The sequence below is a fragment of the Drosophila hydei genome, unplaced genomic scaffold (assembly GCF_003285905.1).
Source record: "Drosophila hydei strain 15085-1641.00,03,60 unplaced genomic scaffold, DhydRS2 tig00008119-arrow-pilon, whole genome shotgun sequence".
NCBI classification, from domain to species: Eukaryota; Metazoa; Arthropoda; class Insecta; order Diptera; family Drosophilidae; genus Drosophila; species Drosophila hydei.
Genome location: NW_022045830.1, coordinates 5648490 through 5673932, shown reverse-complemented (window position 1 = coordinate 5673932; position 25443 = coordinate 5648490). Strand labels below are relative to the sequence as shown.

General features: G+C 42.6%; 4 protein-coding genes across 7 annotated transcripts; 2 read left to right on the top strand and 2 right to left on the bottom strand.

The window, feature by feature from the left end:
* Positions 1–589: 589 nt before the first annotated feature.
* On the bottom strand, positions 590–3554 carry LOC111596176 (oxysterol-binding protein 1-like). Its single transcript, XM_023310279.2, has 2 exons — positions 1536–3554; positions 590–1476 (listed from the first exon to the last, which is right to left on the bottom strand). Exons 1-2 carry the CDS (start codon positions 3156–3158, stop codon positions 727–729), a joined length of 2373 nt encoding a protein of 790 aa, XP_023166047.2. The 5' UTR covers positions 3159–3554; the 3' UTR covers positions 590–726.
* Positions 3555–4191: 637 nt separating this feature from the next.
* LOC111596175 (protein phosphatase Slingshot) lies at positions 4192–11015 on the bottom strand. Of its 3 annotated transcripts, none has more exons than XM_023310276.2 (8): positions 9115–9211; positions 8777–9013; positions 8279–8712; positions 8154–8219; positions 7901–8095; positions 7550–7819; positions 5145–7490; positions 4192–4320 (listed from the first exon to the last, which is right to left on the bottom strand). In XM_023310276.2, the coding sequence occupies exons 1-8, from the start codon at positions 9151–9153 to the stop codon at positions 4266–4268; spliced, it is 3642 nt and encodes a 1213-aa protein (XP_023166044.2). In that variant the 5' UTR covers positions 9154–9211; the 3' UTR covers positions 4192–4265. The 3 variants fall into 3 exon arrangements, with proteins under 3 accessions (XP_023166044.2, XP_023166043.2, XP_023166045.2); XM_023310275.2 differs by lacking the exon at positions 9115–9211 and adding an exon at positions 10535–11015 and having other exon boundaries at positions 4193–4320; XM_023310277.2 differs by lacking the exons at positions 4192–4320; positions 9115–9211 and adding an exon at positions 10535–11015 and having other exon boundaries at positions 5477–5558; positions 5624–7490.
* An 86-nt stretch (positions 11016–11101) lies between these two features.
* LOC111596179 (nicotinamide/nicotinic acid mononucleotide adenylyltransferase 3) lies at positions 11102–13238 on the top strand. 2 transcript variants are annotated; one of them, XM_023310282.2, is made up of 6 exons: positions 11102–11329; positions 11407–11804; positions 11861–11962; positions 12021–12172; positions 12847–13126; positions 13180–13238. In XM_023310282.2, the coding sequence occupies exons 1-6, from the start codon at positions 11227–11229 to the stop codon at positions 13225–13227; spliced, it is 1083 nt and encodes a 360-aa protein (XP_023166050.1). In that variant the 5' UTR covers positions 11102–11226; the 3' UTR covers positions 13228–13238. The 2 variants fall into 2 exon arrangements, with proteins under 2 accessions (XP_023166050.1, XP_023166051.1); XM_023310283.2 differs by lacking the exons at positions 12847–13126; positions 13180–13238 and adding an exon at positions 12389–12837.
* A 236-nt stretch (positions 13239–13474) lies between these two features.
* Positions 13475–15659, top strand: LOC111596187 (sodium-coupled neutral amino acid transporter 1). Its single transcript, XM_023310294.2, has 5 exons — positions 13475–14257; positions 14452–14561; positions 14723–14863; positions 14920–15126; positions 15184–15659. The coding sequence occupies exons 1-5, from the start codon at positions 13611–13613 to the stop codon at positions 15657–15659; spliced, it is 1581 nt and encodes a 526-aa protein (XP_023166062.1). The 5' UTR covers positions 13475–13610.
* Positions 15660–25443: the final 9784 nt, after the last annotated feature.

The window sequence follows — 25443 nt, the reverse complement described above, 5'->3', positions numbered from 1 at the left end:
AACAATTTTCGGCGAAGGGAAAATACGCTTCTCCTTGTTGTTGTTGTTGTTGCTGTTGCTAATTATTGTTTAGAGTGAAAAGCTGCTACGCTTTTCACTAGAACGAACAGGTCTACATATGTATATAGATTAGATATATATATATATATATAAATATATATTTATATATATATATATATATATATTTATATATATATATATATATATATATATATATATATATATATATATATATATATATATATATATATATTTATTTATTTATATATATATATATATTTATTTATATATATATATATATATATATATATATATATATATTTATATATATATATATATATATATATATGTGTGTGTGCATGTGTGTGTATTTTAATGGATGGTAAGGTCTATGTGCCATAAGTAATTAACTGATTAAAGCAAAGATTAAAATAAAAACCCGAACAAGGGAAAACAATTTTGATAAACGCAATCAATGCGATGCAATGCGAACTTGAGATTGAGCTCGCAATAAAAACATTTCAGTATCAACATTCGCAGCTACTTTACAGTAATTAATTTATATATGCTCTAAGTAGTTGAAAAAATGTTATTACATCGATTAGCTTTATAGTTCTGTAAGTTATCGATCCTGTTGAGGCGTCGCTTTTTGTTATTAGTGGTTGACAGCGGAGCTTCAAGGCTTGCATATTGAAATAATTCACATAAGATTGCGGCGTTTTTTTCTTAATATATATCTGGACAGCCGCTCCAGTTCTGGGACGCCTTGGCCTTCCAATATGTATTTTTCGAGACGTGCACAAATTCATCGCTACCCTCCTCCTTTTCGCGTTTGAACCACATCGGTTCGTACACTGGATACGGTCGCCCCTCGGAAGCAGCACTTTCGGCCTCGGTTTCGCGTGACCTGCGCGCCGTTCGCTGTTTGTCTTCAAGGCGCACTTTTTCCTTGTTGCTCTCTTCCCAGTTACCCTCCTCCATCAGACGCTGGTCAGGCCGATTACGAGAATCCGTGGGCGCTACGCCATCCTCGGGCTCATTCAGCTGACAGGCAAGTGTGGTGAAGTTATAATACTTTTCGGAATCCGCCGGGGGCGGCCGACATTGCCATGCCACTTTGTATTCGCCTGTGGTGTATGTTGGATTTTCCGATGTACCGCTGGTTTCCAGCACTGGCGCTATTTCGATTTTGTCATCCCAGGTGCCACGCACCACCCATTTAGTTTCATTATTGCGATTGATAACTACACCTTTCACGCTGCGCTGCACCTCACGGCTGAAGTAGGAATACGGCTTATAGTTTAAGATGCACTTGTTTCCATGCGCGGCATTAGTGCCTATTATTTCCATCGTTCCATGCTGATCCACCCAGATCTTGCCTACGATAATGTTGTTCACAGTTGTTGTCACTTTCCTCCAGGAGTAGCGATGCCCACTTTTAGGGAACAAAATATATGCGCCACCGAGTGGATTCACCTGAACAAAACGTGAATGTTAAGTTTTAAGGCAACAATGAAAAATCACAGCTTGTTTACCTGCAAATACTTGCCACGAAATTTGCTCGTCATAGAAAATTCTTGCCAACAAACCCATTGCTTTCCCTCGCAGTGTAAAGCGGCGATTGGCGGATGATGTGATACCTGCTCAGCTAGGTAGCGAAAGCCTAGATCATCCATGCGATCACACTCGAAAGTCTCACCTAGGAGTGGGTTAAACGGTTTACCCGTACGCACCGCTGTTGTCGCATATGTGGAAACAGCAAATGCCGCCAAATAAGCCAACTGCTCTGATTCATCTGTAAGCGTAGCAGCATGATCCAATACTTCGGAATACTCATAATCCTCCGCCAAGCGCTGCAGCATGGAGAGCGGTTCATTAAAATTGATGGGCATGGGTATTTTGGACAGATCCTTGCCAATGCAGTTCTTCATAATGGACCATAGGCTAACCGAGTGATTTGGCTTGTCCGGGACTCGCGTGCGACGATTGCCTGACACGCCCTTTTTGCTAGCTGAGGCAGATGGTCTTGATTTCCTCGTATCACATTTCGAACCTTCATCAACTTTGTCAGTACCATTATCTTCGTCGTCGCCGGAGGCAACGCGTGCGGCGCTAATTAGACACACCTGCTGCACGGTCTGGATGGTTCGCTTTTGCTCGTCGCTTTCCGAAGAGCTGCCCGTGTGGCCTTCAGAACCGACTTGATCCTCGGAGCTGCTGCGTCGCTTGTTGAGCTTCAGTATGAACGTGCTGTCTATAGGCGAGTCACCAGTCCGATCGTAGCCGTACTCCTCTGCATCATAGAATTCTGTTTCATCGTCAGAAGTTAAATTGGTGCCGGGAGCCCCTGGATTCATGCACACCATTGTGCTGGACGATGACATTGGCAGCGGCTTATTGCGGCGCACAAATACGGCAGCTTGCTCCATTTGCGATTGCTGTTTGGCCATCTGCTCGATAATCTCCTCGAGTCGCTGGCGCTGCTCACGCTCATGGTGTAGCATTTTAGACCATTTGTGGCCTTGCGATTCAGCGGAGCGCAAATAGTCGTTGCCCGCATTTATCATCGCATTTGATGTGATTCTGAAGAGCGTCGCTCGTTCATTGACTATCTTTGTGCGACTGGCAAGAGATTCCTCTTCGTTAGATTCCAGATCGTTTAAAGCACGCTGGAGTGCTGCGCCATGCTTCGTTATTAAGTCGTAGCAGGTGCGCATGTTTTCCAGACGTTCGGTCAGATCCCTCACTACAGTGTTGATCTCCTGACTGGGCACCACTTGTGCCGTCTCCTCTTCCTCCTCCTCTTCGCTCTCAATAGCTCGTATAGCTTTTACTTTGGCCAGTTCCAACGATGTCACCCACGACTGCCGTTCCACCTCGTTGGCCGCTTTTATGTGGAAGGTTTGTGTGCCACCGTTAGAGATGACAAACGTGCACGAGTCCACGGTGTGGATGAGCGCACCATGGAGCGATATTGTGCCGCGACACGTGTGATTGATCTCTGATTGGTTACGATAATAGCTCAGGACCCCCTTTGACAGAACAAACCAGCGACGCTGGTAACCTTTGATATAGTTCGTCCACTTTAAAAGCCATCCCTTCATTTCAGGATCCCCTCCGCCCTTTTCGGCTGCTGGCTTCGCCGCAGCGTCCGCCATGCTAGCAATCGGTCTTCCCCGCAGTCGTGGCCGTGCCCACCGTGACAATAAAAATCTATTAGCACTCGCTTGCTTACGACCTCGACCGCTTGTTGACCGATTCAGACTCAGATTCGGTTTCGCAAACGCCACGTACAATCGTAACGGGGGGGTTGGGTATGACAACAACTCCAAATCCAAGTCCGTAACAATAACTTTAATTAGCTGCTGTTTCTAGCAGCTGCTAGCATTATAAATTACACTTTTGCAGTATCCGTAATCGCATACACAATAAATTTCGTTACCTTAGCGGCAATACTAAGTACTTTTTTCTGCACAAAATAAAGAAACTGTGGAAGTCAAGTGCGCATTGGTGTGCGTGTGTATTGGTGTATGTGTGTTGCGATGTTGTGTGAGTATTTTATGGTGTGACCGACTCTAACTGCAAATTGGTGGTATTTCCACGATATGCATTTTATTGGTTAAGTTAATAAATAAAAATAAAAATATTTTTTTAAATTAAAAATACGCTTACTATGTAAGCAGAATATATTAAGCCCAACAATTATTGCATTGTATTTCTTTTCAATTTACTTTTGTTAATTTAATACTCTAACTAGCGCTGCCAACTGCTCTTAAAAAATACTACATACATACATCCATACAACCATTCGCCCGAACCGCGACAATTTGAAAATGGGTTTGTTTATTTTTCTTGCTTGTAAAAATGTATTAACATGAAGTGTGATTTTGTTAACGATAATTGAAAGCTGGCAGTTGTGCAATTCGTTTTTAAGCTCAGTGAGCGGTGACGCTAAGTATACCTGTGTAATATGATAAATAAACAAAGTTTAAGCACTAACGCCAATGTGTGCCACGGGCCTGTTGATTAATTGAAAGTTGGTTTTTACGATTGCCCCTTGCAGCTGCATGTGGCTGTCGCACACACCCACACACAGAGTAAGATAATGAGTCACCTTGCTTGGTGGCAATAAAATAAATATATTAATATTGGTATCGAATATAAGAACATATCAAATTTTATAAGTTAATTAATTAAATGTGTGTTTCGCGGATAGCACATTGGAAATAAAATATAGGTGGGGTGTCACATCAAGGTTCGGTGGCTCACTTCTTGCACTCGGCCCAGGAGTAGCGAAACGTGGCTATCATGCGGTAAAGGCTGCAAATACAAACTTGGTCGTAAAAGCTGAAGGCAAAGTTTATTGGACGACACACACACACACATTCAAAGAAGCAAACATAATGTCAGCTGAGTCAGCTTACCGACGAGACGGGGCACAGGTGGAGTCGGAAACAAACAAGCGGATGAACAAACACAAGTCACCAGATGAAATACATACATATGTGTACACACATACATAAATATATATAGGTATATATTTACACATATATAGACATATATATATGAATATATATATACATATATATATTTGTATATATACAATAAATCATTTATTCGTAGGCAGTTCTTGCATAATATAAAATAAATATATGTATATAGTTACAAGTAATTTAAAATACAAAATACAGTTTCATTTTCATAGTTTTTGTTGTTTTTTTTAGTCCCTGACGGCACTTTTCACAAAACATTTAGAAATTGGATGTTGAATAGATGGGTGGATTTTTTGAGGATTGCTGAAACAGATGCTTAACAAATAAACAAACAAATTGAAGACAGATTGCATAGAGCTTTATAGATTTATATGGATAGACACTAACTGATTGTGGGTGAGGAATACGGAGACAGACAGAGAGAGTGAGGGAGAGATAGAGTGGCATATGTAAGGCAACGTAAACAGCGATGAATTAAATCGAAAAATACATTAAATAAATACAGAGTACAGAGTATAGGCAAGTGTCGAGCTGAAAAGCAAATATAATGAAGTGCTTTATAGATCTGCTTTGTTATTATTACGAGTTCTGTGTATATGTGTGTGTTTGTGGGACTGAGTGTGTGTGTAGTATGAAAGATCATTTCTTTACATGGTATTGTATGCAGCAGTGTTGAAGCTTTGCTTTGGTAAACTTAGCCTAGTGAGTGGATGGGTCTTTCCATGCTGCGCTAGACGGCGATGCTGCACTTGCTGCTGCTGCTGCTGTTGTTCAGATTGCTGCAGATGAGTTATAGTGTTGTGCTGCTGCAGTTGTAACTGATTTAGATTGCTGGCAATGTGTCGGGCAGGTGCGGGCGGCGGTCGGTTCTCACTGTAATCGTGTGCTCTGTTTGACAGCGATCGATCGTAGTAGGAGCGCGGGCGTTGCCTGAAGCTAGTGACGCTTATGGTGCTGTTGATGGTTGTGGTGGCTGTATTGGCGGTGGTGGTGGCGGTTGCTGTTGTGTTGGTGGTGGGTGGCGGCAGTGTTGTGGCTATCGGCGTTGCCGCAACAGGATTGTTACTACAGGAAGTGGTTTGATATTTATGCACTAGACCTTTTACATTACGATCACAAGTTTCGCTTACGCTGGAGTCGGATGAGTTGGCCGATGTGCTCGATGAGGACTTTGCCGCTGATGTAATTGCAGCCACATTGTCCACCAGCACATGATCGGCATGCTGCGCAACCGGCGAGGAGGGTAGTGATTGATGTGTCGCCTTCTTGCTTGGAACAATTGCAGTCACATTCGTAGCGCCGACAGCTGTGCTGCCAATGCCCGACACACCCACCACGCCCGCTTTGGCTTCAAAGTTCTGCTTGAGTATTTGCACATTGCCCGAAATGCGCTGATCCTCGGCCACAGCAATATTTTGTGCACGCAACACCACAACCAGATCAGCTGCAGTGTTTTTGTTTTCAATATCGCTGGTGTGCATTAGCTCTTCGCTGTTACACCGCAACGGCTGGCGCTGGCGCGTGGTGCTCGCCGAGGATACACTTCGAAACAGATTGGCACACTTTTTCTCACCCGCTACCGTTGTCGTTTCCGCTGTTGCTGTATCCAGGTCATCTAGTTCGTTCTCCTGGCAGCGTTTCTTGAGGGTTGTGTTTTCCTCCAATTTCTGTTTGGTACGCTTTACAGTGCCCAGCTGTGATTCGCTGGTATTGCAATTGCTCGCTGTGGTGCTACTGCTACTGCGCTTCAGATCCTGAATCTCACCTTCAAAGATGGCTGTGGTGTTGCGATTACTATCATAGTAGCTGCAGGAACTTGTACGCAGCGGCAAACTGCTGCGATTGTCGCCCGATCCCCAACTGGCATGGCGCGAGGGTAGTTCACGCTGTCGTGGACCGCGCGTGCGAAGTACGGCACTGGGTGTCACATTGGATTGTTGGAGCGGTGCATCAAGAATGATGCCTCCGCTGGGTCCAAACGATTCCGTCCATGACTGCGTTTTTCGTCGATGTCGCTTCTCCCGCTCATCCACCTGCTCCACAGCTGTGGTAAACACTTCCGATGAGCTGGAGTCCCGACGCGAAAAGGATGTTTGCGTAATCAGCTTGGATAGTGAAGTCCACACGGGTCCTTGGGACTGGGCTGGCTGCGTTTGCGCTGAAGCTTGCGACTGCAGACTGCGACGTGGTGGCTCTTGATGAGCCTCGAGATCATGGACACGTGTACGTACAGACAGCGGAGTATGCTTTTGGATGTGCAACACCTGATTCTGGGTGACGCTATAGTTCTCACCATTGCTTCCCGGATAGCGCATATTTTTCGGTTCCTCTGCAACGCTACGCTCTGGCGTTAAATTCTCCATAGATTGGCTCTGCTGCTTTATCACTTCTACGGCACATTGTGTTTTTGGTGATGTGCTACTCGAACGACGCATCATGCGACGCTGCTTTTGTGCGCTGCTGCGACGATACGGACCATGATCGCCGCTTCCCTGTTGTTCATTGCCCGACTCTCCGGAGGACTTCGACTTGGCCTGATTGAGCGCCTGTATCAATGGCGTTGGCTCACTGCCCGGCAGAAGGCGTGCATCCTTTGTGCTCTTTAAGTTGGTCTCACTTTTGCTACGCTGTAGCTTTTCCTTGTTCTTCATAGCATCCAGCATGCCACTATACGTTTCTAGCTGATTAAGAAAATTCTTGTTCGGTTTAATGCAGCTGCGACGCATCTTCACATGCTCCAAGGCACGGTGGAACTCCCATTTGTATGCCTTCATCGCATACGCAATGACTACAGAAGCAGATCGACTTACACCCATTTTACAGTGCACCAGCACCTTCGAGCCTTCGGCCTTGGCGCGCGTGATATACCGAAATGTGTCATCCCAGTATTTGAGCAGATTCGTCTTCTCATCATCGTAAACACGCACATTGAAGTACTCAAAAGTGCCCGGAAAGAAGTTATCAATTTCCCGCGTCACATTCAAAATGTGTCGGACACTGCATTAAAAGGAAATTGAATAAATATATGAACAAATAGGTTTTTTTAACGCACTTACCCATTCTTTTGCAGCTCCTCCAAATTACTTGCATTCCATTCCGAGCCTAAATAGACATGGTCAAATATTTCTGTTGGCGCATCCATTTGGCCCAATATACGCAACATTTCAGCATCGATAAACGATTTGTATTCGCCTAGATCCATATCTAATAAATCTTCAAGGCGGCCGCGTATATACTTGGAGGTTACTTCGTCCAAATCCACAGACATCATGATTGCTTTGAGCTTCATTTTAATGACACTTTCAGTTTCCTCCTTGGCGGTTGGTCTGTAAATCAGACACAAATTTTTAACATTTTCTTGTACGCTAAAAACTAAAATCAGCAACAATTTCGGTTTAGTTTCCTACTTGTTTCTTATGGCATCTGGTGAGGGCGGGCGGCGACTCTCGAGCGCATCCATGGCATTCCATTCATTTAAACACGACTGATCTGACTCAATGCGACTTTCGTAGATGGATAACCAATCGTGTGATGGTCCGCTTGGATAGAAATTGTTTTCACGAGCCTTTCGAGATACTTTGTGCAGCGTTTGCAGCGCCGACCTACAAAAAGGATTACAAATATCAATAAAAGATTTGTGCGTCTCAAAAAAATACTTACCACATAGCTTGCACCGATACGGGCTTAAATATGTGGGTCTTCTCGTAGACGGCGACGCTAAATCCTCTGTACAAATAGAATTAGATTAATTACAATTATAAAATTTAATGTAAATTGACACCCACCCGTCGCCATCCAGGTGAATGGTGGTATCCGCGAGTATGGGCACGACTAGGCCGATGGTCGTGCGCTCGTTGCAATCAATGCCCAGCAGACAGGATTCCTCCATGCCTGAGGTATTCTTGTTGCTGTCGCCGGCGCCACCAGCATTTGCCGTTTCCCGACCATCCACATCACATTTTAGGCTTTGACGATTGGCGGCGTTACCTGATAGACGCCTTGCCGTTTCATCTTGAACAAGTTGCTGCGCTTTGTGGCTATCCACAGATAGCTGGCGTTGCGCAACAGGTGTTCCAGGCGGTGCTGTCGTTGACTTTACAGAATTGTGACGCATGATTTTAGAGCGTCGCTCACTGCTAGCCGCCGAGCGACAACAGCTGCGCGAGGCGATCACAAGGTAGCGTGTACGATTCGAACGCTGCGACTCCAGTTTGACAGCCTGCAAAGATAAGTACTGTGTGAGCAATTGAATGTCTAATGAATAGATATTTATTGTTCCATACCATTTTCAATGTGTCTTCACGCTGTAGTAAATAAAACATGGATTGTAAATGCAGCTGTATGTCCGAGTTATTGCTTTGCGTACTATTGCTGGAGCGTGTTGAGTCGGTGCTGAGACGTCGCTCTGCATGCTGGGGTATGTCTTTGAGTGCTAACACCAGCGCGGTACCTTTGCCCGCAAAATAGCATTCGCTCCTCTCGCTTTTGTTATTACCCTCTTCGTCTTCAGCCTCGCCATCCTGTAAACGATATTCCAAACGTTTATTTTATGTTTATTTCCTTATTCAATTTCTTGTTCTTCCGCGAATTACGACTGCTGTAAAGAGTGACTCAGACTCACCCAACGGTGTATACAAAATATAATATCTGATTGTGACATTTTTGGAGTTAAGTGAAATTCGTAACCAAACAAACTTGATGATGAATTGCTTTGCAAATCGAAAGAGAAGCAGACGAGAGAGCGAACAATCGAGCGAGTGTGCGTCGCCACCTACATGGTGGGAAGCTTATGTTTACAATATTGTCTAATAAATACAAATTCCAAGGGCAGGCCGTAACCAAGGTCTTGAGAACAATTTTTGTTTTTGTTTTTTTTTTTTTGGGTGGGGGCGAGGACGTTTTTGACGCCGCGCTAACGGAACCAGCCAGAAAAATCACAGAGCGTCGTTGACAAAACTACAAATAAGGCAATGCAAAATTTTCAATTTATTGAAAATGGATGAGAGCGCGCGATGAGGCGACATAGTGTGGCAGCTGCGACGTCGCGACGTCTGCTCGGATTTGCTTCAGTTACAACAATAAATAAAAAGAACAAGATGTGGTGTAATCGAAAGTGCCCGATAAGTGAATACCCTATAATCAGCTTTGCTTTGGTGAAATAAACTGCGATAACTGTATAATATATATACAAAGCGATAACTTTACAAAATAGATATAGATTTCGCAAAGTGCCAAGGCTGACAATCTATACAACGGTGTTATTTGTTATAATAAAATGAACTAAAGCAAAAGGAAAAACCAAAGAAAAGAATTCTCTGTATTAAAGTCAGTTTTTAAAGAGTACTCCCTCAGCATTCCATAGATATTTACACAAAACTATAATACCCCATTTTAACCTTTTACACTGGGTATAGGGTATTAATATAAAAACAACAACTATCACAGCAAACAACAAACAGATGCGCGATTCGTGGCGCGACTGATGATGACGATGATGACGCTGACAAAACGCCCACAAGACAAACGGTCAGAGAGTAGCGCATGGAACGACAGTAGAGAGAGTCTGCATGATATTCGAATTTAACTAAATTGGCCATATGGACAGGCTGCACACGTATGTATACACAACAAAAGGATCACTGACTAGCACGGAACACGCACAGGAAACGTTTATAGGCGGTGGCTAAAGAACACACACATAAAACCCCCCGAACTCAAATAAGCTCCATTAACAACGCGTAACCAAAACAAAGCAAAATCATAGAGTGAGAGAATGAGAGAGAGCATGACACCGAGAGCGAAGTGAGTGAGCGGGTGAGTGCTTGATTACAGCACACACACACACACGCATACACGAGAGCAAACAAATGCGTAGCTGGTTGCAGCTGTAAAATTGCACCTTACATAGAAATGGGGCAACTCACATATTTTGCAGGCCGCCCGTTGCGCCCACTTCCTACTTCACATTAACTGCACATATACACGTACATATATTCATATATAATTGTATTTATATATGTATACATGTATCAGCAACTCACCGAATTCGAGCATGAGCCCGCCACACTTGGTGAACGCTGCACTGTCACTAGAGCCATTAAGTTCTGTTTAAGTCGTTTGTTTCTTCTGCAACGAGTTCGTATCCAAGGCCTCCGTTGTGGCTTATGCTGGCTTTTTCCTTTTCCTATCCTTTGCTGAGGTTCGTTGGTCTAATGTGCGTGTGTGTCAATGTCTGTATGTTGAGTCAAGTGTTGGGGCGAAAATTCACAAATGCATTTTCATTTTGTCGACGTCGTTTCCTCTATCCGTTGTTTTTGCACTCGGCACTTTGTCTTCTCTAACTTAAAACATTAAGATTATGTTGGCGCGTTGCACCAAATTGTAAAAACAGCACACGCCCGTTTAAATTATTGATACTGCACAACGTATACGAATAAATATGATAAATGTTATTACAAAAAAGTTTTCAAAGAGCCAGAGCCAAAGGCAGTTTAGCACGACGACGCCATATTTAATTTTATAGTCGATAACATGCACTCTGAGTTCTGAAACTTATCGAATACGTGCCACTTGTCATTTTGCACAGGTTGGCAGCTCTCTACAAAACTATCGATTGGCGCGGCGAATTAAAGAGGCTGTGGTGCGGCATAAACAGATGGCAAAATTACTTACGGCAAACATTTTATTTCGTACAAAATAGAAATTCGAGTGTGTCCGGCAAGAATTTAGGCAAATGTCCGGATTTATAGAAGAGAAAAACTGCATGTTGCCACGCGTGGCTCTAATAGCATGTGGATGCTTTAGTCCACCAACTCCAATGCATATGCGTTTGTTTGGTAAGTAATTTGTTTACGAAAGCCCGGTGATAATCGATATTGACATTGACATTGACATTGTATCTTTATTGAAACAGAGATAGCACGAGATTATTTTGAGCTTCGTGGTACACACAAGGTTGTAGGTGGCATTATATCACCTACGCATGATTCCTATGGCAAGAAAGGACTGGCTCCTTCTTTGGATCGCTGCGCCATGATAAAACTGGCCTCGCAAACCTCTAATTGGATTCGCTTGTCCGATTGGGAGGTGCACCAGCCGCAATGGATGCGAACTAAAGCGGTGCTACAGTATCATCAGAACTTTTTGAACAACCACATCAATTCACCATACGATGAGGAGCAAAATGATCTGCTACCTGGCTGGCTGCCACTGGGTTTGCGTGAACGTCGCGATCCCATACGCCTTAAGCTACTATGCGGCGCTGATTTATTAGAATCTTTTGCAGTGCCTGGCTTGTGGGCTGATGAGGATGTAAGACAATAGTCAAATACGTAACCTAAATTAAGATGAACATTTTTTTATATTAGATTGAAGAAATTGTCGCTAACCATGGATTAGTTGTTATAACCCGCTGTGGCTCTAATCCTGAAAGGTTTATATTCGAATCGGATATACTATCCAAGTACCAGGTGAGTATGTAGTAGCATCAAGAAATGTTTGTATTCTAATCAACATTTCATTCTGTAGCGCAACATAACCCTCATCACCAACTGGGTGCCCAATGAAGTGAGCTCTTCTCTTGTGCGTCGTCTGCTAAGTCGCGGTGAATCGGTGAAGTATCTTTTAGATGATTTGGTGCTTAATTATATCAAGCGCCAGGGCTTGTACAATGTAAAATCGTAAGTGCTAACGCTTGATCAGTCACAAATGAATTCATTTTTGTGCACCCACGCTTCGAATTTGATACGTACACTGAGGGGGCTTGGCAAACGCCGCCTGTTGCATCCAAACACAGCCATCGAGACACTTCACCTAGCCAGAACATAGCCACTATGCAATTTCACGCACAACCAACAATTTGTATCTCTCTCTTTTGCAATGGCTCCGAACTGAAGGTTGGATGCACCGCCTGAAGGCAGCAAATGACGATGCACACACTGCACTTTACACCATTTAGATGTAGAATCAATATATCCAGAGGCGCAGCAGCAAAATCAACATCAACATCAACATCTTCACCAACGGCAATCAACCCAAAGTCTTCTCGTGCAGTGGCGCCTCTTTATGGAGTGTGAGTGTGTAATAGCAGAAAATGAATACGCCAGGTTTTACATAATTGTTTACAAAATTTCCTGCTCTTGCATGTAAATACATTCACTTTTAATATATAAGCATAAGAACACGTATGTACACTTCTTATACGCTTTGGTGTTATATAGTTTTCCAGTGTACGTATCAGCTTAGATTGCACCTATAATGTTTCATTAAGAATAATCCATGTCAATAATACGCTACATCATCATTATTGTTGTTGTTGTTGTACTGACACGCTTACATTGATAATGGATTTTAGTAAGTATATAACGGATGCACTGCGTCCAGATCATTTGAATTTCAATCGCGCATACACGGATAATAACAAGAATGCAATGAAACTGTATAATGAGCAACCGGAGCAGACAATGGATGATGAATCGGACAGTCCGCTCAGGCAGCAGGCAGCACGCGTGTTTTGCTGTGGCGAAACATCGCGCACCAGCACCAAGTTGCTGCTGAATCGATCTGGTCCCGGCCAAGCGGTCCAGGTTATAACAGTGCAGAGCAGGGACACGGGCAACGTCGATGCCATGGAGGTAAGTAGAGAAAAGTTAGTGCTTAAAAGGTATTATAATTAATTCATTTGCAGCAATCGCAGCCCAAGAAACAGAAGATAGCTAAAGTGCAACAGGTCTAGGATGCCCGAAAACAAAAACTATGGAATGATACAGGCTGGACACATACAAAGGACTACGTTTTATTGTTGTTGTAGATATCACATTGTATACATAGAACTATATTATATAGATATTGGTTAAATGTTAAATATATCCTGTTTAGAGGCATGCGCATTCTCAACCATCTTTGGGTCAGTCTAACAAACTGGAAGGCATTGAACTTGCAACGTGCATTGACATTGCAGCGATAGGGCTTCCCAGTTGCAGTCATCTTTGGCGAGTTGGCGTATCGAATGACAAACTGTTGCAAGCAAACTGTTTGCCACTCTTTGATTCTGTTATTAGAACCAACATTAGTTGCGCACTTTCCGTCGTCGCGTTTGGATCGACATAACTGCTGTGAATGTTTTTCTTCCGCCGTTCGGATGTCAAGCGTGTACCACGTCCGTCGCGAGCACCATCCTTTGCCCTGCCCAAGCGGCGTACGCCCGTGCTATTGTCGCCGTCAAATCAACATGATCAGTTGCCATTTTTAAGACGCTCGCGTTTCAGCGCCTTGCCACACTTTCGTGCCCACGAGGATGAGCCGGAGAGCCTTTCCCTGTTCATTGCCATTCTCTATGTGGTAGACTTGTTTGGCATCTTTCCGTTTTTGACGTTGCCCGCGCTGCTGATTCGGCTTGGTTACTTTGGGGTGCTGCTCGTTCTGTCCATCATCTTCCTGCAAATCTACACATCGTTTCTGCTATCCCAATGCTGGACCATGGCTGAGTACCTGGATCCCTCGATACTGCAGAAACGCAACTATCCATATGCTGCTCTCGCCGAGCTGGCGTATGGACCCTATGTCAGCCTCTTGGTATCCGTTCTACTGGACCTGAGCATCTTTGCCCTGGCCGTGCCCACCATTGTCATGGCTGCCGAGAATCTAGAAGCTGTCGTCCTGCGCATGAGCGCTGGCGTTTATAATTTCTCCTACTGCTATTGGGCCATTATTGTGGGCCTTGTCATCTGTCCACTCATGTGGCTGGGCAGCCCCAAACACATGCGGTTAGAAGATTTTTCAATCTAACAAGCAGAGTAAATGTTGAACTATTTTTAAGGAGCATAATCTCTGGCTATTGCTCAAGCTTCGCTTTTTTGAACTGGTGCAACAAAAAAGTTTATTAATATTAACCTGGAATTGTTGGAGCGGCTTTTCTTCATATTAATATCTCAGGATGATATATTTTTGTATATTTCAGAGGCCTGGCCATTATAGCCGTTTGCGTTATGATAATAATTGTTGGACTGCTTTGGTATTGCCTGCTTGATGCACCGGCCATTGGAACGCCCTTCCAAGGAGTCTCGATGGGTGCGTAAATGTCAACAAAATCCTAAGGCAATTGCTATTAAATTAAAGTGTATGGCCTTTAAAAGTTAATTTATTAAAGAACGCTGTCGGTTCCAGGCGGCTGCAAGTTGTAAACTAGTTTTTTAAACTTTAGCTTGGTTTTGTACGTTTCCACTATACAGAACTTCCTGGTTTTCTGACTATCCTGAGCAGCTATAGCATTTTGGCTTTCCAGTTTGATATACATCCCGTGCTGCTGACCCTGCAAATAGACATGAAGCGCAAGTCGCAAGTGTCCTGGGCGGCGCTCAGTGGCATTGCCAGTAAGTGGAGCTTGCGCTTGGGCAATGTGGCAGCCGCAATATCAATTTCTGTTTAGTCACTTGCAGCGTGGCCATCGTGGGCGCCATCATCGCGGCCTACAAGTTCGGCACCATGATTACGAGCAATCTGTTGCACTCGCTGCCCACCAGCGTGCCCTTCTATGTGATGCTCATATTGATGTCGCTGCAACTGTGCTTCTCGGTGACTGTGGCCAGCTCCGCGATGTTTCTGCAAATCGAGAACTTCTTCAAGCTGCCCGAGTGTAAGTCTGTGTCTAGTCAGTGGGAGTCTCTGTATATAATTCACTCTTCACACTTAGCTCTGTGCTGCAAGCGTATTCTGATTCGGTCCTGTGTGCTGGCTCTGGAGGTGCTAGTGGCTGAGTTTGTGCCCAGCTTTGATGCGCTCATGGATGTGGTCGGTGGCACCATCACTGGTCCCTTGGTCTTCATACTGCCTCCCCTGCTGTACCGGCGCATTCGACGCATGGAACGTGTGCATCAGCGCATTGCTGCCGAGGCCAGCTATGGCAGCCTGCCCTTGGACCTCAACTATGATCCCATTGAGCTGGAAATGGAGCCGCTGCTCGTGGCAGCCAAGCCGCGTTCCCCACACGTTTGTTGGCTGCGTGTGGCGCGTTACCTGAGTCGATTGGAGTGCGATATATCCTGCACCATGGCTGTCCTAATCTTTGGTGTGCTGGCCACGTTTCTGTCCACCTATCTAAATTTGTTTACCCTAACGAATCTATTCAAGAACAATTCGCCCTGTCTAAGCAATCTAACGGCGCATTAGTCAAAGCTAATTTTCCTTCTCATTGAGCTTCAAAGTTAAGTCTTAGACATCTCTATAAATATAAAGTATAGCTCATCAGAGTTGATGTGTTGAGTTTTGGGTATTCTATTTCCGTCCTTCGATAAGTTCAAAAACCTCAATTGCCAAATTTGATGCAATATTTGTTTAATTAATATGTTTTTATAATATAAACTACAAATTTAATAAATTAATTTATAAATTTATAAAAGCACGCAAAGATGTACTATCCTAAGTGTGTGTGTGTGTGTGTGTGTGCGTGTGCGAGTGTTTAATTAGTTAAGCTTTATTAAAACATACGTAAAACAACTATTTTTTGGGTAACTGCACAACTGCGCATCATTTATCATCTCTTGGACGCGTCGCAAATGTTTTGTTTGCCAAATTGTTGAAAAACAAAAAATAGTAAAAAAAGGAGGTAAAAAAGCAATTGAGCTGAATAGTGGAGTGAATTCGATCAGCAGATACCCTCTACAGGCCAGTCTCATATTTTGTCTTGCAGAGTTGGCTATGCTAAGATACATGTGTTCAATGTGTCGATATAAATCGATTCCGTGGAAACAACAGTTACTCAAGCGAGGTTAGGCTTAATTTGCGAGAATCTATAATCTAAATTTGTAATCTTTAGCAGAGACGAACAAGACAGTTCCAATTTATGTTCTGAAATTCGTTGTACAATTTGATTATACCCTATGGCTAGCTGTACAGGGTATATTAAAAATCATATGCTGTTCGCTTTGGAGTAATCTAAGACCAGTTCAGTTCCAGCCAGCACAACTATGCTATGGAAAGTAAGCCCCGCTTAGTCGTAAGCTGATAAGGCCTTTCGCAGCTATCTTTGGGTTATGGTTTTGGCATGAGCACAATCGCTGAGCTCAGTGTTTAAATTTAAACACAGCTGCGTTGATGCTGATGTTGATGTTGATGTTGATGTGTAAAGATTCTTCCACATAACATTCTTCTGCCTGCCTAGACCGACCCAGCCGCTCCACCCCGCCATCCCGCCACTCGCCTATTTGCCAGATGTTAGGCCAGCGCCTGTGCCTGGGTCTTATAAATAAATTTAATTTATTCTTTGGCTGATGTTTAGCTCCATGCATAACGTTTTTTCTTATTTGCGTATTTGTATACAATTTTGTTATTTTTATTATTTTTTTTTCACCTGGCATTCATTTCCGTCTTCAATAATACGTTTTTAACCATGTTAAAGATGACTCAAGCGTCTGTCTAGATAACCCATGCAAAAACCACAACAACAACAACACAAATAATCAAATCTTATAAGTAATATTTTTAATGTGATTATTTATGAAAATTAATACTCATTGTTCATTGATAGCAACGTTGTCGACACGTCATCAGCCGCAACACATTTAATGTGCCAGCTCGGCCCTTACGGCACACTCACACACACGCACACACTCACACCTGTTGCTGTGGCGCTTTTATTAGCTCGTTATTTTTATTCAGTTTTTACTGTGCTTGTTGGAATTCACAGCTCAAGTACACACAAAAGCCCACGGAACTCCACTGCCGTTCTACGCGCCCTTTTTTTTTTAATTACGTCGAACTTTGGGTTTACATGCGAGTATTTCCCTATTTTTTTATGTGATTTGCTATACTCTTTTGGAGAGCATTGTGAATTTGTAAGCGAAAGTGCAATAAGAGATATAGGACAATATATATTATATATGATTTTTATTCTTTTTATTGCATCTTATACAGTTTGCCATATATCACTGCATAGCATGGGACATAGGTCTCATATAAAGAAGTTTCTGCAGGTAGCAATTTCATAAATAAATTTGTCATGCATGAGATTACGATATTTATAATCTTATCAATATACAATTACTTTATCGCTTTATAGAAAAATTCGCCAAATCATTTTCACTTTATGGAAAGTCTTTCGGGTTTTCTTAACTAAACAATGACGAGCTTCATTATTCTGCTCAACTACTTTATTATATGACTCTCATGATTTAAAGCTTTCATGGAAAAGCCCTTCTAAGTTCTAAGCCTTTAAGGGTATATAAATGTCGGCTAGCAAAATAAAGCCGTTAATTCTTGTTTTATTCTTGTTTTGTTCATCTCGACTGAGTCGCAGGTTCCAATGCGTCAACCCGAACTGCAGAAGGTCTCGTTTAGCACGAACTCTGTGTTTACCCATGGATGCTGTACATCTCATAGATGAGTCACGCTCGACGCTAGTCCAGGTAGTTGATGCCGCAGCTGGATGGAGCGGAACTGCCGCCGGGTGGCAAGCTTTGTGGCAGCAAGTGCAACATAAATCGTGCTAATTGATTCTATCGTAAAACATTTGACAAGCATTTTCTACGATCGACGCAAAACATGCATAATTAATAGTTATTAACTTTTATTACTTATTCAAATATGTATAAAATAAAAAAAATTATTCAAAGAGCTTACTGATTAGCCTTGCCAAGCCATTCTTATTTACATACTTATTTCTGATGAGTCGAAGATTTATTTAAATATATATTAAATATTATCTTAGCCATAGACATAATATTCAAACATACTTTGCAAGAGCTTCATTGAGAATTAAGAAATAATTATTTCTATGAAAATCACGCCAAGGTTGAAAATCATTGAATTTGAAGTTTTAATATTCTCATGATTTTTCTAGAAATTTTAAATGAAATTAAAAATTTGTTCTCGTAAATTTTCAATCAGTTTTATCGAAAATTTCAATAATGTTTCCTTGGAAAAAAGAAACTCTTGTAAAAATTCCATATATTTTGGTTGTCTCGTATTTGTTTTGACGCAAATAATATTTTACCTCTTATTAAATATAATTCTTGCGAATTCTTCTTCTTCTTTGCAAATTTCGTAATGCAAATCAAAATTTGTTATCAGACAGCTAAGAACTTTGTGAGTTCCTCATTGTTTTCGCTTAGCTTTAAAACAGAGCTTTGATAATTAAAATACTTCATTAACAATCACATAAATTTTACACACGAAAGAGCTTATTCTGCAAACATCCTCATCTAGTACATTGAAACAACAGAAACAAGCTGAAATTAAAAATGCAAAATAAATTGCCATTTCGAATTATCGGGATTCTACTGTGTCGATATTGGGTCAGATCGGAATGGAGTCTTTGACTCTTTTGTTTAGAATGTAATCATAGGCTTGGCCAGTCAAATAGATGGGTATAGGTATAACGCCCAGTTATATCCGATGCTGTTCAATTTCTTCACACGACTCATTGGTTTTTAACGTGGTCATAAGATCAGCTGAGTTGGTCTGCGCCTGGGGGCACTCTTGTTGCTGTCAAAGACTGATTACACGGTGGCAATTTTCAAGTGCTCGCCACAAAGGCTTAACCCAGAAATTAATGATATTTAAATTGCCAGTTCCTTTTGCCAATACCTCCAAAACTATGCTCATGTGTGTGTGTGTATTTGTGTGCGTGTGTGTGTATAACAAAAGGCAATTGGTCTCTGGTGAGGTTTAACTGAAATTTCACTTTTCATTTCCTATTGACCCCAATACATTGGCGCACTTCTTTCTAATTTCGATGAGCATGCTTCTTCAGTTTGCTTTTCAAGTGCCCCGCAGTTCTTCAGTAATTTTTCTATTCGATTCGATACTATTTTATTTTCGTTTCTCTTATTTTTGCTAATCGAATTTGGCAGCCAACGATCGATCTGTAATGTCTTTCGAAATAGCATTTATGCGGCAAACTGTGGCTGCTTTCTGCATCAATTGAATACTCATTAGGCACATTCACACGTGCAGGCTGACCGAGATCTCGCTCTGGTACTTGATTCCCGGGAACTATCGCGCGATGATGACTTTTTGATTTCGTTTGTCTCGGCCCACAGAATCGGGCCACAAAGTGCTTTTGAAGATTACCTAGTTGACCACTTTATATATATAAATCCGAATATTGCAAGCGGCATTTTGCATATATATCTATACATATATATATATATAAAATATTTTATTGTCTCTCATAGCCTGGAGCTGATTCACGGTCTGTCTTTTGTTCCACTCTGTGCTGGGTACTTTACAATAATTGCCCCCCGTCCTTGTGGCCCGGCTACCAGCTTGGCCCATTTAGCAGAAGGCATACAAGTTAACGCATTTTCACATACATAATAAATGAACTAACTAATGTATTGGGGCGTTAATAATATTGTTTATAAATAAATCGATGACGCTAGCTATGATTAACTATCAGACAATACAAATTGTTTGCTAATAGTTAGACTTGGTATGGCCAACGTCTGAGAGATTCGCATCGCATTATTCACATCAATTACAATATTCGGTGAGGCGCTCAAAACGTGAGCTATAAAAGCAATAAAAACAACAACAGCAGTCGAGATGCTCAGTTGTTCAATAATAAGCAAATAAATATAATTGCAGACCCGTTCGATAGATAAATGCACAGTCAAGGACGTTGAAGGCCATTCAACGGCGCTTTTTGCTTTTTGGGGGTTGAGGTCGCCGCCCCCTCGTTGCCCTTCCCACAACCACAGCAACCCGTTATGTCTGCCGTGGAGCATGCTAATCGAGACGGGGCAACAGCATTAAGCCAATAGATTGATGCTGGTACATAAATTTGCTCCGGGACAGCCAAAGGGGGCGGCTGCCGTAGGGACAGCAGCTGCAAGGCCGCACGGCCAAACTGTAAATAGCCTACAGCTCATTACCATTAGCCGTTGGATGCTGCTGCTGCTGCTGCCTGCACTGCCGCATCGTTTAGTTTATTGTCTAAAAATAAACGTCCAGACTATGTCGACATGGCACAAAGCCTAAGCCAGAGCATGAGCCCAGCCAGAGCCCAAGCCATGTCTTCCTGCTCCACGTACCATTTTTTTTTATTATTATTAATTAGCGCAGCTCATTGGCCTGGCCAGAAATCTGAGTGGAATGCTGAGTACGTGCGGCAGTGCAGTGGTGCTGTGCTGCGGAGGTTAAGGCCATATAGCATATGGCATTTATGCTATACAGCACATATATAGCATGGGGTGTTGGCGCTTTGGCGCCTCTCATCAAGGGGCCCAGACAGCGTTTGGACAAAGCCTTGTTGGCCAATTAATTGCCAATGGCTTCTTCTTGCCAAAGACAGTCAACGTAACCAGGCAGAAAACTTTTAATGGCAACACTTAGGTGCTGCTATAAATAAAACTACCTTTGCATGGTTTAGTCCGGCTTCTAGTTTGTACCTCATTTTCATTGTCAATCCTTCTGTGTGTTCTAAAATCAAGAATTTCCCCCTGCTCATTAAAAGCAATGAACGCCGGAGCGGACCAATGCAGAATCTTTTTATTGATGCAATCAAATGTGGGAATTACCAACAAAAAAAAAAACAAAAAAAACGGAAAAAGAATACACAACATATCTGATAAAAAGAGCTCTTTCGAAATGCTGCCAATGGCAATCTTCTTGTAACTCGTAATGCATATTATGTCCATCACGGAATTGGCAAGCAGCCCAAATGGTATGCTAGTGCCATCTAGTGTGTTTATGTGGCCAGGACTCATAAAACTGTAAGCTCTTACCTCTCTCAACTATTGCTTTTAATGATGTTGATGATGGAGAAGACAGGAAATGCCCATTCTTTAGCTTAAGTGCTCAAGTCGTCGCAGTGATGTGCCCATAATAAGCTCAAGAGTTACTTCAACTGGAAGCTAGATATTTTGGCAGCTCTTAGAAATTAATAAAGCTAACTTTTAGAATAATATTGTATTTTCAAAGCTGACTTAAATTCATGTAATTCGCAAAAGGCAGTTGAAAGATGAGGCGCAGTCTCCCAGAGCGAGAGGTAAAAGTAAGTTAAGAGAGCTCAAACAAGATAAATAGGAGAGACAGAGAGAGAGAGAGATAGAGAGAGAGAGAGACGGTGATTGAGAGAGAAAGAGGGAAAGAGAGAGAGAGAGAGAGACCCGAGAGGCAGGGGGTCGAGAGATGGGGAGCTAGAGAAGACAATAGACAGTGAGGAGAGATGGAAAAATGGAGAGATGGGGAGCTAGACAGACAGAGAGATGAAGAGAGTGAGAGAGAGATGGAGACAGAGAAATGGAGAGAGAGTGAGATGCGGAGAGGCAAAGGAGGGAAAGAGAAAGAGCAAGATGTAGAGATTGAGAGAAGTAAAATCGGTGAGGAAAAATAGAGTAATACGGATAGTCAATAAGTATACGACTCTTTACTTTATGATGGCATGATCAAATATATATATTAGTTATATGTAAAGGTATGAGATCAGACGCATTACAGTACAGCCACAATACATATAAAGTAAAAGTATATATAAATAATAAGTAAGCTAAAGTATCAGCGCAGTGAGGCTAGATAGCATCGAAACTATTTCGAATGGAGCTTAACGAAAACTTTAAATTATTGTCGCTCGTTTCTTCAATGATTTATATAAATTCCCTTTAAAAATGTGATTACACAGCAGCTACCGGCGCAAGAGCGTAGTGGACTGAGAACAAAGCAAAAGAATGGCTAAGAATGGAATAGAGCACTTTGGCAACTTAACTGCCAGCACTTTATGTAGTTGGTTGAATAAAACTATAAACACTCTTCTAGGGAGTTCTCCAAATTAAGCTCGCTTATTCATAACATTTATAGCTGGCCAGTGGCCGAGCTGCCTCTCTGGCTGTCGGCTGGACGGCTGGCGATCGCATGCTGATGATTAGATAAAAATGTACGTCGTACGGTGACCGCGACGAACGCAACAGGCCCGAGTCTAAGTGCTCGCCGGGCCAGACCCAGAGACGACCCAGCTATTTATGCACGCAACAACTGAACTGCTGTCGGAGTTCACTTTTCTCAGCGCTGAAGTATTATAATTAAAAGTAAAAGACACTCCCGACAAACGGTCTCAGCTGCGGCGGAATTAGAATTAGAATTAGAATTATGTTTCCTTAATGAGTGCCACCAGCTGCCGCTGCCGCTGCTGGTGCTGCTGTTAAACATCATTCGATATGAGCGAGAGGTTCACTGAACTGCGTGCCCGGCTTTGGGGCACTTTCCCAACTCAATGCAAAAATAAAAAAAAGACTACAAAAATTAAATAAAAAAAAAATAAAACACTCAACGCTGCCGCCTTTAACTGTAAATATATTTAAAGATTTTGTTTTTCCCTGGGTATTTCGGTTCGACTAGGGCTTGGTTCTGTTAGCCAGTTTTGAAATTTGCATAAATTTTGATTTTGCATTGGACAAAAAACGCTGTGCGAATTTGGATCTGTGCGCTCGAGTGTTTACATAACACTACACTACACTCGATATTCCATGAATGAACCTGAACCGTAAAGCAAATAGCTACGGGTTTCACGATGCCGCTAGCCAGACAGACAAACGAATTCGCATCAGTTTCGACAAGCCAAATTAATCAAATGCTCCAGGTCGTTGCCAAGTGACAGACAGAGAGACAGAGAGGAGATATAGAGATCCACAGAGAGACTGTGTGCCCCACGGTAGCTTAGCCAAGTTTACGCCCAATTACTCAAAATGCTGGAAGGCCTTCTAAGGGTTATCCATGTCGGGTCTGACATATTTACTCAACAAACCAGCCGCAAGCGACGCTCTATAGTTCTACAAGTTTGTTCTAATCAAAAACTTTTACCCATTTGGGGCGTCTGCCTGCGCGTGTGTGTGCGTGAGTGTGTGTGTGTGTGTGTGTGTGTGTGTGCCAAATGCCCAAATAGCTTCGTGAATTACTTGGAGGCGCCATAAATCAGCCAAGTGGCTAGGAATCTGGCAACCGGCGACTGCCGGCTGTAATTGTCGCATTAGAAACGCCAGCAAAACGCGCGAATAAATCAACACCTACGCGAGATCGTAAGAGCTGAGCCGAAGCGAGGGGGTGAGGCGAGGAGGCCATTTGGTACGTGGACAGGCACTACCGTTTTACAATTTAACGCGGCTTGAAAGCATTTGCTTGGCAAGCCAAACGAGCATAAATGCCAAACTGGTCACGCCTCTTTTCATTTTGGCATAATTTGTCGCCCATTTGCCACAGTCTCGTAAATTTCGTATTGCGTTGCGCGTGCGCAAATGTCGCCCCAAAAAAAAACGCAGTAGCTCTGCCTGTCACGTAGTGAAGCAGGAGCTATGCTAACCGAAGTTGCAATAGAACTGCACTTCCGTCTTCCGGCTAGACATTGCCCAAACTTCTCACACATGCACAAACACACAGTCACACACGCACCTACAGAGTCAGCTTCAAGGAAGCAATTAGCCGCTGGAACAACCACAACAAAAGCCACAAGCCGTTTGCGCTGATCATCTTTGGACTTTAACTTTGAATTCGACGGTCGGTCGGTCGGCTAAATAAACCCGGCTCAATGCAAAACAAATACGGGGTAAGTGTGTTTAACAGTTAAAAAATGGAAAAAAAAATGTTTGAGGCAAATTGATTCGACAAGTATTTAAGTTTAATTGAATTTGACGATAGTTTTTCGGCAAAACGCTCCAAGGCTGCTGATCTCCAGCTTCACATCATAATCATCGTCAGCTTGCGCACGACTTCACACACACACACACACACACACATACACATGCAATTAGTCAAAAATAATATTTTGTATACGCGATTATTGGCAATCTAGGAAATCTGCTTTGGCATCAGCGGCCTTAGAATTCGGTCTGGTCTTTATGCAAGAAATCCAAGATTGGGTTAGTTGCCCATGCAAGAGCTGTGCGCTGTCTTCGGCTTTCAGCGTGGCCAATAGCAATGGGGTTGGCCGAGCCGGGCTGCGGCTAAGGCGCTTTTCGATATTTCCGTTTGCCAGACGCCATTAGAATCCGCTTTAGTGATTCCCTCAAAGATTACACGATGTTCGAGTGGCATTAAGTTGTCAAGTGTGGGGTGTGCGCGCCGAGCATATTAGTTTGTCGAAAGCTTTTGTTTATTAATACTAATGCTTAGATCTTTATGCATATTGATAGACTGCTAGACTGATTGATGATCACTTCAGTTTCAAGTGGATGTTTAGTAATTCTTCAGGCAAGAGGTTGTTGGGGCTTTGATATACTACACTTGCAGCGAAGCAAAGTGACTAAATATATGCCAATTAGATAGCGTACTGCTGCGCTTATTGGAAGTGTGTTGCATTTTATGTTGAAAATTAAATATTTCATTTAATAAATATTAATTATTGTTCAGCCCTATGCTAATTTTCTTCAGACTTGGTCGCAAGCGCACAGAGGTTTCTTCTAGACTTACCTAGGGCAATTTTTTGATGTATTCTTTTATAATTTGTGTTTTTTCTCTCTTTTTTGTTATTAATATGAGTAAGAGTTGTTTGGTTGATGATTTAGGGTTCTAAGTTCGCCAAATCCAAAGCAAACCAGTTTTTCATTTGTAACTTATTTTCGTTTGTTTCACATCGCCATTTTTTTCTTTTTCTACTTTTTTTTGTTGGTATCTGCCCCATGGATGGCGTGTGTTCTCTGTGTGTTTTTCTCTTTCGTTAAGGTCTATTTCAAGGTTCAACGGCCGCATCAAATGCCAGCGCTTAATGGATGTGTTGGAGTTCTTCGAGTTCGGGCAGCGCTGATCTCCTTTGAATGCCACAGAATGATGTTTGCTGTTGTCTCATTAAAAGCTTAAACGATTCAAACAAATGCAGGCTCAGCTGCAACTCGGCTCTTGTGGCATCGGCATCGTCATCGCCAAATGAATGTACAAAAACTGGAAACGCTTTCTAAAACTCCAAATTCGTATCTGGATGTGAGTCCGAATCCGAATACAAATCCAAATTCATTTCAAGTGCAGCTGT

Bases quoted from the DNA above. Each gene is read 5' to 3' on its own strand.
- LOC111596179 (XM_023310282.2), top strand. From the start codon at position 11,227: ATGTCCGGATTTATAGAAGAGAAAAACTGCATGTTGCCACGCGTGGCT. The intron at 11,805-11,860 runs GTAAGACAATAG...TTTTTATATTAG, and splicing joins GCTTGTGGGCTGATGAGGAT to ATTGAAGAAATTGTCGCTAA. The intron at 13,127-13,179 runs GTAAGTAGAGAA...ATTCATTTGCAG, and splicing joins GCAACGTCGATGCCATGGAG to CAATCGCAGCCCAAGAAACA.
- LOC111596175 (XM_023310275.2), bottom strand. From the start codon at position 10,591: ATGGCTCTAGTGACAGTGCAGCGTTCACCAAGTGTGGCGGGCTCATGC. The intron at 7,820-7,900 runs GTAGGAAACTAA...TCTGATTTACAG, and splicing joins CCAGATGCCATAAGAAACAA to ACCAACCGCCAAGGAGGAAA. The intron at 4,321-5,144 runs GTAAAGAAATGA...TTGTATTTGCAG, and splicing joins ACTGCTGCATACAATACCAT to CCTTTACCGCATGATAGCCA.
- LOC111596176 (XM_023310279.2), bottom strand. From the start codon at position 3,158: ATGGCGGACGCTGCGGCGAAGCCAGCAGCCGAAAAGGGCGGAGGGGAT. The intron at 1,477-1,535 runs GTAAACAAGCTG...CGTTTTGTTCAG, and splicing joins TTCGTGGCAAGTATTTGCAG to GTGAATCCACTCGGTGGCGC.
- LOC111596187 (XM_023310294.2), top strand. From the start codon at position 13,611: ATGTTTTTCTTCCGCCGTTCGGATGTCAAGCGTGTACCACGTCCGTCG. The intron at 14,864-14,919 runs GTAAGTGGAGCT...ATTTCTGTTTAG, and splicing joins GGCGCTCAGTGGCATTGCCA to TCACTTGCAGCGTGGCCATC. The intron at 15,127-15,183 runs GTAAGTCTGTGT...CTTCACACTTAG, and splicing joins CTTCTTCAAGCTGCCCGAGT to CTCTGTGCTGCAAGCGTATT.